The sequence below is a fragment of the Ornithorhynchus anatinus genome, chromosome 3 (genome assembly GCF_004115215.2).
Source record: "Ornithorhynchus anatinus isolate Pmale09 chromosome 3, mOrnAna1.pri.v4, whole genome shotgun sequence".
Taxonomy (NCBI): Eukaryota; Metazoa; Chordata; class Mammalia; order Monotremata; family Ornithorhynchidae; genus Ornithorhynchus; species Ornithorhynchus anatinus.
In genome coordinates this window covers 5,696,967-5,710,818 of record NC_041730.1, presented here as the reverse complement: position 1 = coordinate 5,710,818, position 13,852 = coordinate 5,696,967, and the positions used below count along the sequence as shown (strand labels likewise).

The 13,852-nt window shown below is 54.1% G+C and overlaps 1 protein-coding gene across 1 annotated transcript in view; it reads right to left on the bottom strand.

Annotated features, from left to right (window-relative positions):
* Positions 1-1,239: 1,239 nt before the first annotated feature.
* LOC120638262 (cathepsin W-like) overlaps positions 1,240-13,852 on the bottom strand; it is a 98,760-nt gene continuing 86,147 nt past the window's right edge. Inside the window, exons 2-5 of the mRNA XM_039911357.1 lie at positions 4,530-4,594; positions 2,387-2,477; positions 2,232-2,290; positions 1,240-2,135 (exon numbers count right to left, since the gene is read on the bottom strand). Coding sequence (XP_039767291.1) covers positions 2,031-2,135; positions 2,232-2,290; positions 2,387-2,477; positions 4,530-4,592 — 318 coding nt within the window. The 5' untranslated portion in view covers positions 4,593-4,594 and the 3' untranslated portion in view covers positions 1,240-2,030. The remainder of the gene's footprint in view (positions 2,136-2,231; positions 2,291-2,386; positions 2,478-4,529; positions 4,595-13,852) is intronic.

Here is a 13,852-nt window from a genome sequence, read left to right as displayed (position 1 = left end):
GAAGAAGCCAATGGAGAGCGAACAGTTGAAGATGGCAGTTAAGGAGGAAAAAAGGGAAGGAGCAAATGTTTTGATAAGGTGTGAAGGGATGGGGTCAGATGCACAGGTGGAAGAGATGGATTCCAAGAGAAGGCGGCAGATCTCCTCTTGAGATACTGCTGGGAAAGATGGGAGAGGTGAAGAAGGGATGGGGAGGGGGCGGCTGGGTGGAGAAAGTGAGGGGGGACAGGGGAGATTTTAGGGAGATCATGCCTGATAGCATCGATTTTCTCCACAGGGTAGGTGGCCAGATCATGAGGGGAAGGGATGGGGGATGAGGGGGAGGACAGAGGGTTTGCGGAGGGAGTTAAACATCTGGACGACTGGTGAGAGAATGGCCATGGGTGTCAGTAGGTTGGAGAAATAATTCTGCCGGGTGGAGAAGAGGGCAGAGTTAAAGTCGACGTGGACGAGATCAGCCTGATACCCAGATTTCCACCAGCAGCGCTCTGTGGCTCCTGCACAAGAGCGAAGGAAGCGGGTGTGAGGTGATCCAGATCTGCGGGTTAGTGCTACGAGATCGATGTAGAGATAGGAGCTAGTGAGTTGAGTTCAGTCGAGGGGGTGGTATTGAGAGTACAGTGTTGTTATATTGTATTCTCCCAAGTACTTAATACAGTGCTTTGCACACAGTAGCCCTCAATAAAGAAAACTAAATGAATAAATGAATGAGAGTGTCAACTTGGTCATCAAGGGAAGTTAGGTATGGAGGCTAAATGGGGTATGATTTTTGACTTGGAAAATTGGATGGGGTCAAAAAATCGGGGAACAGATTTGCGGGGAGGGGAGTGTGCGGGAGAGAAGGCAGGTGAGGAAGTTGTGTTCAGATAGAGGGATTTCAGAGTTGGTGAGGCTAGAGATTTTGCAGTGGCTAGTGGCTTGTGCAGGTCAAGGTTGAAGGGAGCGGGGGTTCCCCAGGCCGCACTTGGCTAAGGCTGGGGAGTGGCGGTTCTGGGGCAGGGGACGGGGCGAGAGGTGGGGAGGGTTAGGATGGGAGTGAGGTAAGGGACTTCCTGAAGATCACCCAGTGGAACCTCTGAGTCTCTGGCCCCGGGCTCTTCCCGCCGGGCCCTGCTCTCTCTAAATCCCATCCCGGGCACCGGGCCTAGGGTGAGGGTCTATGAGGCCGGTAGGTAAGGGGGCAGACTCTCCCCAACACCCACTTCCCCTCTAGTGAGGGAGCCCTCTCCAATCAATATATCAATCAATTCATCAATCATATTTATTGAGCGCCTTCTAAGCTAAGTTTGCAAGAGGACAATAGGATTGGCAGGATGAGCCCTCCCCTCAGGGAGTTTCCGCTCCAGGGAACGGCCTCCTGGCTGTGCTCCCCCTTCCTTCCCCTCCCTCGGCAGGCCCCAGGCACTCTGGGACCACTATAAGGGGACCCTCTGGAGCTGCCTCCTGAGCCCATATCATAACTGGCCCCTTCCCTCCAGGGGGAGGACAGGCCACCACCCTCCGCCCCCCAGACTCCATGGTGACAGTAAAATGGCTGCATCAGCAGCGACTATGGAGGCAGGGTCCTGCTGCTCAGGTGATTAAGGAGACGTCCAGGCCTCAGCTGGGGACAGAGGAGCGAGAAAGAAAAGTGTGTGTGCGGAGGAAGGGGGAAAGGGGGACTCAGCCCTAAGTTGGAGGTCAGGGAACCGGAGGGAGACTAAGGGCAGATACGCGGGGAGCGAGCAGGGGGATGCAGCCCTATACTATGGTCGAGGAGCTGGAGGGAGGGGAGGGGGAGAGGAGGGGGAAGTGGGCAGAGGGACGCAGCCCTAAACGGGCGGCTGGGGAACCAGAAGGATTCGGGGGAGTGGCCAAGACTGGCCATCTTCACCCAGGAGGCTTCTCCCAGGTTATTCCACCGACGGGCTGGGATGTGGGATTGTTTGGGGCGGGTCAAAAATGGGAGTGGTCTCTGCTGGAGCCGTGGTGTAGGGGGCAGTGGGGGGTTTAGAGCAATGCAGGCCACCGGGTGGACAGGGTTGACGGTCTCATTGTGGACAGTAGATGCGGGGCTTGTAATCTGGGATCACGGCAGTGATGGGACGACTGGCGATCCCACAGGCGTTGCTCCCACGATGCAGCCGGAAATAGCCCTGAAGAGAAAGGAGGTGAGGGTGGTCCAAGGAGAGCCTTCTCCCTATTCCCCCTGACCCCCGTCCCTCATTTCCCCTCCCTCACACCCAGCTCACCTTCTCTCCCCAGTTCAGGCCCCAAGAATTCTTCAGGATCCAGTGAGAGGAATTATTATCTAGACGCGGAGTAAGAGGGAGGCTGGGGGCTGTGGTGCTGACCCCACCCGCGGGGCCCTCTCCTCCCCAAAGCCCCTGAGTCTTCCCCAACTCACCGAACCCAAAGCCCACCAGCAGGACATTGTGGTTTAGAAAATTGGGGTCACAGTTAGAACGGGTCGGATGCAAAACTCCCCCGACGTACAGCTGGAGAAAAATTTCGGGGGGAGGGGCTGAATGGGGTTGGACACCATCTTTGTATAAAAGACAAGAGCTACCAACACCATCCTCCCCCATCCCCACACACACCGTCCTCCCCCATCCCCACACACACCGGTTACCCCCACACCCCCAAAGGTGGGCTGAACGAGAAGCAGCATGGCCTAGTAGAAAGATCCCACACCTGGGAGACAGAGGACCTGGCTTCTAATCCCTGCTCCACCATGTGTTGGCTGTGTGACCTTGCACAAGTCACTTCACCAGTTGTTCCAGACATTTAACTCCCTCCTCAGGCCTCCTGTCCCACCGCCTCCCCCATCCCTTGCCCTCAATGACCTGGCCATTTACTTTATTAAGAAAATTAACACCATTAGGTGTGAGTGCCCTAAAATCGCCCCTGCCCCTCCTCAGTCTCTCCCCCTTCTGACCACCTCTTTAACTCTCCCATCCTTCTCAGCAGTATCTCTAGAAGAGATTTCCTGCCTCTTCTCAAATACCACCCCTTCCACGTGTGCATCGGACCCCATTTCTTCACACGTTATCATTACTCCCGCCCCCCCCGCCGCCCAACAGCCAACTTCAACCATTCCATCTCCAATGGCTTCTTCTCCACTGCCTTCAAATATGCCCATGTTTCCCCTATCCCTTGACCCCATGGCTCCCTCCAGTCATAGCCTCATCTCCCTCCTACAATTCCTCTATAAACTTCTTGAGCGAGTCATCTACACCCGCTGTCTCAAATTCCCCTCCTCCAATTCTCTCCCGGACCCCCTCCGATCTGGCTCCCGTCACCATCACTCCATAGAAACTGCCCTCTCAAAGGTCACTAGTGATCTCCTTCTTGCCAAATCCAATGACCACTACTCTATCCTAATCCTCCTCGACCTCTCAGATGCCTTCAACACTGTGGATCAACCCCTTCTCCTGGAAACGTTGGCTTAACTGACTCTGTCCTCTCCTGGATCTCCTCATCTCTCTGGCTGGTCATTCTCAGTCTCCTTCACAGACTCCTGCTCTGCCTCCCACCCCCTAAGTGTGGGGGTTCCCTCAAGTTTCAGTTCTGAGTCCCCCTTCTATTTTCCATCTTCACCCACTCCCTTGGAGAACTCATTCGCTCCCTTGGCTTCAACTACCATGTTTATGCAGATGACACCCAAATCTACATCTCCTCCCCTGATCTCTCTCCCTCTATCCAGGCTCGCTCTCCTCCTGTCTTCAAGACACGGAAGTCCTCCCATCCCCTCAAACTTGACATATCCAAAACAGAGCTCGTTATCTTCCCGCCCAAACCCCGTCCTCTCCCCGACTTTCCCATCACTGTAGTCGGCACCACCATCCTTTCTGTCTCACAAGCCCGGAACCTTGGCATTATCTATGACTCCTCTCTCTCGTTTAACCCACATACATATTCAATCCATAACCTAATCCGGCCGGTCCCACCTTCATTCATACCAGCGCTAAAATCAGCCCTTTCCTTTCCATCTGAACCGCTGTCACTTGAATACAATCACTCATCCTATCACCCTACCAACCTCCTGTCTCTCCCCACTCCCGTTCGTGCGTCACTCTGCTGCCCGGACCACCTTTCTACAGAAACGTTCAGGATAGGTCACCTTCTTCCTCAAAAATCTCCCTTCCCACCGCCTTAGCAAACAGAGACTCCTCACTGGTGGCTTTAAAGCCATCCATCACCTTGCCCCCCCCACCTCACCTCGCTCCTCTCTTTCTACATCCCAGCCCACACACTTCGCTCCTTTAGTGCTTACCTTCACACCGTGCCCCTAAATCGCTGTCTCGCCGACGACCCCCTGCCCAAGTCCGGCCTCTGGCCTGGAACGCCCTCCCTCCCCGAATCCTACAGACAATGACTCTACCCCTCTTCAAAGCCTTGTTGAAGGTCCATCTCCTCCAAGAGGCCACATGCTTACTGCGTGTAGAGCACTGTACTACGCTGGTATCTACTCCGGCGCTTAGAACAGGGCCTGGCACATACTAAATGCTTAAGGTACCTTGTCAAAAAAGCCCTACCCCGAGCCTCACCTGCAGCAGCGCCGCGTTGACGCTTACGACGATGGGTCCGTTGCCAGCCACGTAGCGGGTCATGTCTGCAAGGGCGGGGGGAGACGGGGGTTTGGGCTCCAGGCTTCCTCCTCCTCCTCCTCGTCCTGCTCCTGCTCCTCCTCCCCCCTCCCACCGCCCCCAAGGGGAGTCACCGGGGCGGACCCCGGCCCTGCGTCTCGGACCGCTGTGCCCTCCTCTGGCCACCAGGGGGGGCGCGGCGCTCCCAACGGGGGAGGCCGGGGGCGCCACGGCGACCCCTACTGGCCCGAGGCCCGCGGCGCCGCCAGCCAGCCCCCCGCCCCCGGCCCTCCAGCACACCTGCATTCAGTCCTATCTACTGAGCGCCGTCTGTGTGCGGGGCATTGTACCGAGCGCTTAGTACAAGTAGAAGAAGAAGCAGACACATTCCCCGCCCACAAGGGGCTTACAGTCTAGCGGGGGATACAGACACCAATAGCAGTCAAGAGATGACAGATATGGACCTAAGTGCTGTGGGCCTGGAGGTGTGGGGGGAAATAAGGGCGGCAAGTCAAGGCAGAAGGGAGTTGAAGAAGAGGAAAAGAGGGCTTAGTCAGGGAAGCCCTCTTGGAGGAGATGGGCCTTCAAAAAGGCTCTGAAGTGGGGGAGAGTCATCCTCTGGCAGATCTGAGGAGGGAAGGCACCCCAGGCCAGAGGAAGGACGTGAGCAATTGAAGACAGATCCAGATACAGTGAGAAGATTAGCGTTAGAGAAGGGAGGTGTGCGGGTTGGGTGGTAGGAGGAGGAGGCAAGTAGTGAGGAGTTTCTGTTTGATCCTCTAGCTTGATGTTGGCAGTGAATGTGTCTGTTTGTTCTTTTATTGTACTTTCCCGAGCGCTTAGTACAGTGCTTTGCATACAGTAGGCACTCACTAGATACAATGGAATGAATGTGGCGATGGATGAGCAACCATCAGAGTTTCTAGGGTGGGGAAACACGGCCTGAACGTTGTGGTAGAAAGAGGAAAGAGGTGGCAGAGGGAAGTCTGAGCTGGAGTGGAGAGAGACAGGAGGCAGGGGGGTCGGCGAGGACGCCAATCAACGCGGTAATCAAAGCGCGATAGGATAAGTGATTGGATCGATGTGGTCACAGCTCAGGATGGGCCAAACATTATGTTAAGCGCTGGGATAGAGGCCAGCTAAGCAGATTGAACCAAGTCCCCGCCTCCCAGGGATTCAGAAAGCTCTCTCTACTGTGTGAGATTAGCCCCTCTGGGCCTGCTTCTTCCCGATTTTCCCAGCCCTCATTCATTCAATTCATTCAATAGTATTTATTGAGCGCTTACTATGTGCAGAGCACTGTACTAAGCGCTTGGGATGAACAAGTCGGCAACAGATAGAGACGGTCCCTGCCGTTTGACGGGCTTACGGTCTAATCGGGGGAGACTGACAGACGAGAACAATGGCACTAAACAGCATCAAGGGGAAGAACATCTCGTAAAAACCGATGGCAACTAAATAGAATCAAGGCGATGTACAATTCATTAACAAAATAAATAGGGTAACGAAAATATATACAGTTGAGCGGACAAGTACAGTGCTGTGGGGATGGGAAGGGAGAGGTGGAGGAGCAGAGGGAAAAGGGGAAAATGAGGCTTTAGCTGCGGAGACGTAAAGGGGGGATGGCAGAGGGAGTAGAGGGGGAAGAGGAGCTCAGTCTGGGAACGCCTCTTGGAGGAGGTGATTTTTAAGTAAGGTTTTGAAGAGGGAAAGAGAATCGGTTTGGCGGAGGTGAGGAGGGAGGGCGTTCCAGGACCGCGGGAGGACGTGACCCGGGGGTCGACGGCGGGATAGGCGAGACCGAGGGACGGTGAGGAGGTGGGCGGCAGAGGAGCGGAGCGTGCGGGGTGGGCGGTACAAAGAGAGAAGGGAGGAGAGGTAGGAAGGGGCAAGGTGATGGAGAGCCTTGAAGCCTAGAGTGAGGACTTTTTGTTTGGAGCGGAGGTCGATAGGCAACCACTGGAGTTGTTTAAGAAGGGGAGTGACATGCCCAGATCGTTTCTGCAGGAAGATGAGCCAGGCAGAGGAGTGAAGAATAGACCGGAGCGGGGCGAGAGAGGAGGAAGGGAGGTCAGAGAGAAGGCTGACACAGTAGTCTAGCCGGGATATAACGAGAGCCCGTAATAGTAAGGTAGCCGTTTGGGTGGAGAGGAAAGGGCGGATCTTGGCGATATTGTAGAGGTGAAACCGGCAGGTCTCGGTAACGGATAGGATGTGTGGGGTGAACGAGAGGGACGAGTCAAGGATGACACCGAGATTGCGGGCCTGCGGGACGGGAAGGATGGTCGTGCCATCCACGGTGATAGAGAAGTCTGGGAGCGGACCGGGTTTGGGAGGGAAGATGAGGAGCTCAGTCTTGCTCATGTTGAGTTTTAGGTGGCGGGCTGACATCCAGGTGGAGACGTCCCGGAGGCAGGAGGAGATGCGAGCCTGAAGGGAGGGGGAGAGGACAGGGGCGGAGATGTAGATCTGCGTGTCATCTGCGTAGAGATGGTAGTCAAAGCCGTGAGAGCGGATGAGTTCACCGAGGGAGTGAGTGTAAATGGAGAACAGAAGAGGACTCCCCAACCCAGGCTCCCCAACCCAGGGGAGCCAACCCGAAGCCAGGGGAGCCGGGGGGAATCTGGTGGGATTCCCGTTCGAGTGGATCCCGGAAGGGCTGACACCTCCCACCCCGATCTCAGCCGCCCGGAGACTCACACTGCTCATCGTGGGGCAGAATGGTGAAGTTGTGGATCCCGGCGACCCTTAACTTATTGGCCTGACATCTGTCCCGCCTGGCATGTGCCTCGTAGGGGTAGTCACTCTCACTGGCCAGGCCATCTAGGGATGGGAGAGGCAGCTCACCCTTGTCCCTCCGGGGTCCAACCCCCCAGGAGCTGAGAGGGGAGGATGAAGGAGGGTCTAGGCTCAGGATGGGGCGGGCGGGAGTCGGAAGGGGCCAGAGGAAGCCGAGTGATGAGGGGCCATTGCGGGCACTTCTGGGACTCACGGTCTTGTATTACAGTGAGGAAGGCGTCTTTGGGGTCACCACCGTCACAGCCACTGCTACGGGGACAGCAGTCCAACACCTCTGAAGAAGAAGAAGAAGAAGAATTGTGATACTTATTAAGTACTTACTATGCTGCTTCTCCAAGAACCCGTTAGAATCCAGGTCCTTCTGACTCCCAGGCCTGGGCTCTAGCCAGTAGGTCTTGCTGCCTGGCGGAAGCCGGGGGCAGAGTTGGGGGGGTCTCCCCACGATGGGCTGGCATGTCTTCCCCCAACACGAAGGCCTGGGGCTGAGTGGCCACATCCCCCCGGGGGCTACCTTGCTCCGAGAGAGAGACAAGTCGGTTGCTGGCCCTGAGGTACCACATGGACTCCACGTTGCCGACGGCGGCAAAGGCCCAACAGGAGCCGCAGTTTCCCTGGGGAGAACAGCAGGACTGGGGGCGCCGCCCAAGACCCCAGCACTTACCTCCACTCTCCGGTCAATCCGTCAGTGGACCGAGTCCACAGCACATCACTGGACCAAGTGCTTGGGGGAGTCCAATACGATGGAATTGTTAGATGCAGATCCCAGCCCATAAGGAGCTTACGGTTCATGTCCCCATCCCCATCCCCCATTCCCCCCCATACTCACCCCAGCCCCAACCAACTTACCCCAGTAAGACTGGGTTGAGAGGGGATTTCTGGGCCCTCGGCCACCATTAAAATGAGGCAAAGTGTCCACGGAGGGTAGAGGCACAGTGTGTGTGTGTGTGTGTTTGGGAGGGATTGATAAAGGGCTCATTAGGTACCAAACTCTGTGCTATACACTGGGTGGCTATCAGGACATCAGGTGATTCTTTCCCCCACAGGGAGAAGGTGGGGGAGCTGGGGGAGCCAGAGTCTCCTGGAAGTGAAGAGGATGAAGTGGGGGGTGATAACAGGTCCAGGTGGGGCAGAGTAAAGGGGGTGCCTGGAGCCCACGGGTCAGTACCTGACTTTTGACCAGTGTGACGGCCCCTGCTTTCCTCCAGTCACAAGTTTCCGCACGGAGAGGCTCCTCGGGGATCCTGGCTGTTTGATTTGCCCAACTGGTGGGCATTCTGAATCTGGGCGCGTAAAGACTGAGAAACTCGTCCTCTGGGGAAGCAGGAGAGGGGTTCTGGGAGTCAGCTCCCCTGGGCCACAGGGAGGCCGACGGGAGGGCCGAAGGGGACTGTGGGACAGGGAGTCCCCCACCTATTCCCCCCAGACCCCAGCTCTCCATCTCCCCTTCTTCCAGAGGGGCTGGGGGCCCGTGGGGAGGAGAGGCTCTGGGGATGCGCATACCTGAGAGGTCACTGAAGGGAGTGACCCCAAACTCCGCTGTGCCCTGGTCCTCCTCCTGCAGCTTCCGGGCCTGGGCCAGATTCTGGACAAAGATCTCAAAGTGCCGCATGTGCTCTGTGGGAATTAAGTGCTCTGAGCAGCAACCTCCCCCAGTCAGGGGCTGGGCTGAGGGTGGGGAGCTGGAGACGAGAGGGTTCTGGGAAACCCACCTACCCGGGGCATCTATAGAGCACACAGAACATTCATTCATTTAATCGTATTTATTGAGCGCTCACTGTGTGCAGAGCACTGTACTAACCCTTTGGAAAGTACAATTCAGCAGCAGATACAGTCCCTACCCAACAACGGCCTCACAGTCTAGAAGGGGGAGACAGACAACAAAAACTAAGCACATGGGAGAATATGATACAATGGTGTTGGTAGGTGTGATTACTGTCCTCGAGGAAGCAGCATGGTCTAGTGGAAAGAGCTGGAGCACGGAAGTCAGAGCTTTTCGTTTCTAATCCAGACTCTGCCGCTTGTCTGCCTTGTGACCACAGGCAAGTCATTTCACTTCTCTGGACCTCAGTTACCTCAGCTGCAAAATGAGGATTCATTCCTCCTCCCTTTGATATAGACTTAGATAGACAGAAAAGGGAATGGAAAAAGACGCTTTGCAGGGGGAAGGGAAGAGTCTGTAGCTGTCAGTCAGCTCATTGTGGGCAGGGAAGGTCACTGTTTATTGTTCTATTGTACTTTTCCAAGCGCTTAGTACTGTGCTCTGCACAAAATAAGCACTCATTAAACAGGATTGGATGGATGGATGGATGGATGGATGGATGGATGGATGGATGGATGGATGGATGAATGAATGGGAGAAGAATAGACCCTGTTTTGTCTGGCTTTCACACCTCTTCCCAAACTCTCCCAGTCCTCATACAGGACAAGTAGTCACCCTGTTCATAAGATTGGAGGCATCCAATGAGAGTGTGGGATGGGATGGGAGGGTTCAGAGTATTCTCAGAGCTGCTGGGGGGGCAGCCTCAATCAATCAATCAATCAGTGGTGTTCACTGAGGTCTTACTTTTTTGTGGTATTTGTTAATTGCTCACTATGGGTCAAGCACTTTTCTAAGCACTGGGGTAGATACGAGTCAATCAGTTAGGACACAGTCACTGTCCCACACGAGGCTCGTGGTATAGGTATGAGGGAGAACAGGTATTCAATCCTCGTTTCACTGATGAGGCAGATGAGAAACTAAGCGACACGCCCGAGGTCAGATAGCAGACAAGTGGCAGAGGAGGGATTAGAACCCAAGTCCTCTGACTCCCAGGCCAAGCTCTTTCCACTAAGCCCCGCTGCTGACCGTGTGCAGAGCCCCGGACCGAGGCCTGAAGAAACAAAGGCTGCTTTTCGCCTCTAGACTGTAAACTCACCGTAGGCAGGAAATGTCTGTGGTATTGTTCTACTGTACTCTCCCAAGCCATTAGTACAGTGCTCGGCACATAGTAAGTGCTCAATAAATACGATCGACTGTGACCCCACAGCCCATCCATACCTGCTTGGTCCTCGTAGCTCTTATTGTAGCGAATCTGGAATTCCTTGAATTTCTCCATCAGTTCCAGAGTTGCATCAGGGAGAGGCTGGGGGTGGTGGTCCTGGAGAAGAGATGGAAGAGGGGACGGTGTAGTGGGGGAGGTTAGGGCAGCTGGGACTGGACTCCTGGTTCCGTATCCCAACTCTAAGATGAGTGAGAGCCACAAGGTGAAAAATAATAATAATAATCATGGTGGTATTTGTTAAGCGCTTACTGTGTGCTAGGCACTGTATTAAGCACTGGGGTGGATAGAGCAAAAAGGTATGGACATAGTCCCTGTCCCGCATGGGGCTCACTGTCTCAGTCCCCATTTCTCAGATGAGGGAACTGAGGCCCAGAAAAGTGAAGTGACTTGCCCAATGTCACACAGCAGACAAGTGGCAGAGCTGGGATTAGAACCCGTAACCTTCTGACTCCCAGGCCTGTGCTCTATCCACTAGGCCATGCTGCTGGAGGGGCTTAAGGATAGAATCAGAATCAGATCGGTTCTCCTCACCCCCTGACATGTTGAGGAAAGCGGGAAGCAGAGGCTTTTCCTGTTTGAAGTCCCCAGGAGAGGAGCTGAGGCTGGGGGCTGGGCTGCCTGATCCCCTGAGGGAGACATAGGTCAGTGAGGTGCAAGGAGCAAGCCAGAGGGCAGGGGCTCTTGGGCCCAGGAACCCTGTTAGGGTTTGAATCTTGGTCCCCAATGGTCAGGCTGGTGAAGTAGCCTGAGGCTGGTTGAGGTATGGTTGGAGGGGAGGGGATGTTGTCCTTAGGCTTACCTGGCTTCCCCGGGAGGCCTTGGGGGCGACCTCTCCCAGCTAAGCCAGAAGGCATGGGAGCAGCAGAGCCAGCAGGTCCATGAGGGAGGGCAGGAGTGGGCAGACTGAGCTACCAGGGGCAGGAAATGACCATATATACAGGATTGGGGTGGTGGAGGGAGGGAAAAGGAAGTGCTGGACTCCTTCCGACCCAAATAAGAGGAAATGTTGGGGTGGGGGAGGACTTTCCCTGGGAGGAGGAGAAGGCAAGAGGGCTGGGAGGGAGTGGGGGTGGGGGTAGGGTGCAGGTTTGCCAACCGCCCTGAAATTCCCCACGGTAGCCTCTGGAGACTGTAAGGCCCTTGCGGACAGGGATCTTGTCCCTGTTGTGCTCTCGCAAGTCTTCCTTGCAGGGCCGGGCCAGCTGGTGGTGCTCATTAAATTCCATTGACTGAAGTACTGATTGATTGAATCTAAGCTCTCTGTGGACAAGGATTGTGACACCAACTCTATTGTAGTAATAATAATCATAACATTATAATAATCATCATGATCACTGTATTTGTTAGGTGCTTACTAGGTGCCAGGCACCGTACTAAATGCCATGCCACTTCAGAGCCCAGGCCTGGGAGTCTGAAGGTCATGGGTTCTGATGTTGGCTCCACCATTTGTCTGCTGTGTGACCTTGGGCACTTCACTTCTCTGGGCCTCAGTTCCTTCATCTGGAAAATGGGGATTGAGACTGGTAGCCTCATATGGGACAGGGACTGAGTCCATCCCAGTTTTCTCGTATCCACCCCAGCACTTAGTAGAGTGCCTGGCACATAGTAAGCATTTAGTAAATACCGCAATTATCATTATTATTGGATGTATGCTCCCAAGCGCTTAGTAGAGGATTTGAGACTGGCAGCAACAGCAGCAGAAGCAGAAGAATGAGTAACATTGGGGCTTACTGGAAAGTAGGAGGGAGAACCGGTCCTCTTTTTGGGGGTTGTTTTTGGGTTGCTGTATTTTTTAGTGGTAAGTGTTAACTCTGTGCTAGGCACTTTAGTAAGCACTGGGGAAGTTACTAGATAATTAGGTTGGATATAGTCCATGTCCCACAAGGAGTTCAAAGTCTTAGTCTCCATTTAAGTCAGTCAGTCAATAGTATTTATTGTGCACTTACTCAGTGCAGAACACTGAACTGAGCACTTGGAAGAGAACAATAGAACCAACAAATTCCCTGCCCACAATGAGCTTACAGTCTAGAGGAGAAACAGACATTAAAAGGAATGAATAAACAGTGGATATGGCCATAAGTGCTGTGGGGTTGAGAGGGGGATGAATAAAGGGAGCAAGTCAGGGTGACGTAGAAGGGAGTGGAAGAGAAGGAAAAGAGGGCCCAGTCAAGGAAGGCCTCTTGGAGGAGGTATGCCTTCGATCAGGCTTTGAAGGCAGGGAGAGTCATTTTCTGTGAGATAGGAGGAGGGAGGGCATTCCAGGACAGAGGCAAGATGCGAGCGAGAGGTTGGTGGCAAGATAGAGAAGATCGAGGTACAGTGAGGTTGGTATTAGCTGAGCCATGTGTGTGGTCTAGGTTGTAGTAGGGGAGTAGCGAGGTGAGGGAAGAGGTGACCAAGTGATGGAGGGTTTTATAAAGCCAATGGTGAGGAGCTTTCTGTTGCATGTAGAGGTGGATGGGCAACCACTGGATGTTCTGGAGGAGTGGGGAAACCTTCTGGCCTAAGACAACCTCCCTCTGCAAATCCGCCAGTCAATCACTCTCCCCGCCCTTCAAAGTCCTACTGAAGGCCCACCTCCTCCAGGACGCCTTCCCAGACTAAGCCCCACTTTTCCTCCGCTCCCACTACCTTCCATGTCACCCTGACTCACTCCCTTTGCACTTCCCCCTCTCCCTGCCCCACAGCACTTATGTATATATGTATACATCTATAATTTTACTGATGCCTGTTTACTTAGTTTGATGTCTGTCTCCCCCCTCTAAACTGTGAGCCCGTTGTGGGCGGGAATTGTCTCTATTTGCTGCATTGTACTTTCCAAGTGCTTAGTACAGTACACAATAGGCGCTCAATAAATAGGATTGAATGACTGAATGGCCTGAACATATCAGTAAAAATGTTTTGTAGAGGCAGAGGAGGAGTCCACGAAAGAGACTGAAAATGAGCAGCTAGTGAGATAGGAGGGAGAACCAGGAGAGCACAGCGTCAGTGAAACCGAGGTTGGATGATGTTTCCAGGAGAAGGGGTTGGTCAACATTGTTGAAGGCAGCAGAGTGGTCAGGAGGAATTGGATGGAGTAGAGGATGTCAGTTTTGGCAAGAAGGAGATCCTTGGTGACCGCTGAGAGGGCAGCTTCTGTTGCATGAAGGAACAGATTCCAAATTGGAGGGGGTCAAGGAGAGAACTGAAGGAGAGGAACCTGAGACAGCTGGTGTAGAAATGTTGCTCAAAGAGTTTGGAGAGGAATAACGATAATGATGGATTTGTTAAGTGTTTACTATGTGCCAGGCACTGTACTAAGAGCTGGAGTGGATCCAAGCAAAAGGACACTGTTCCATATGGGGCTCACAGTCTGAAAACCCATTTTCCAGATGAGGAAACTGAGGCCCAGAGAAATGAAGTAACTTGCCCGAGGTCACACAGCAGACAAGTGGTAGAGCTGGG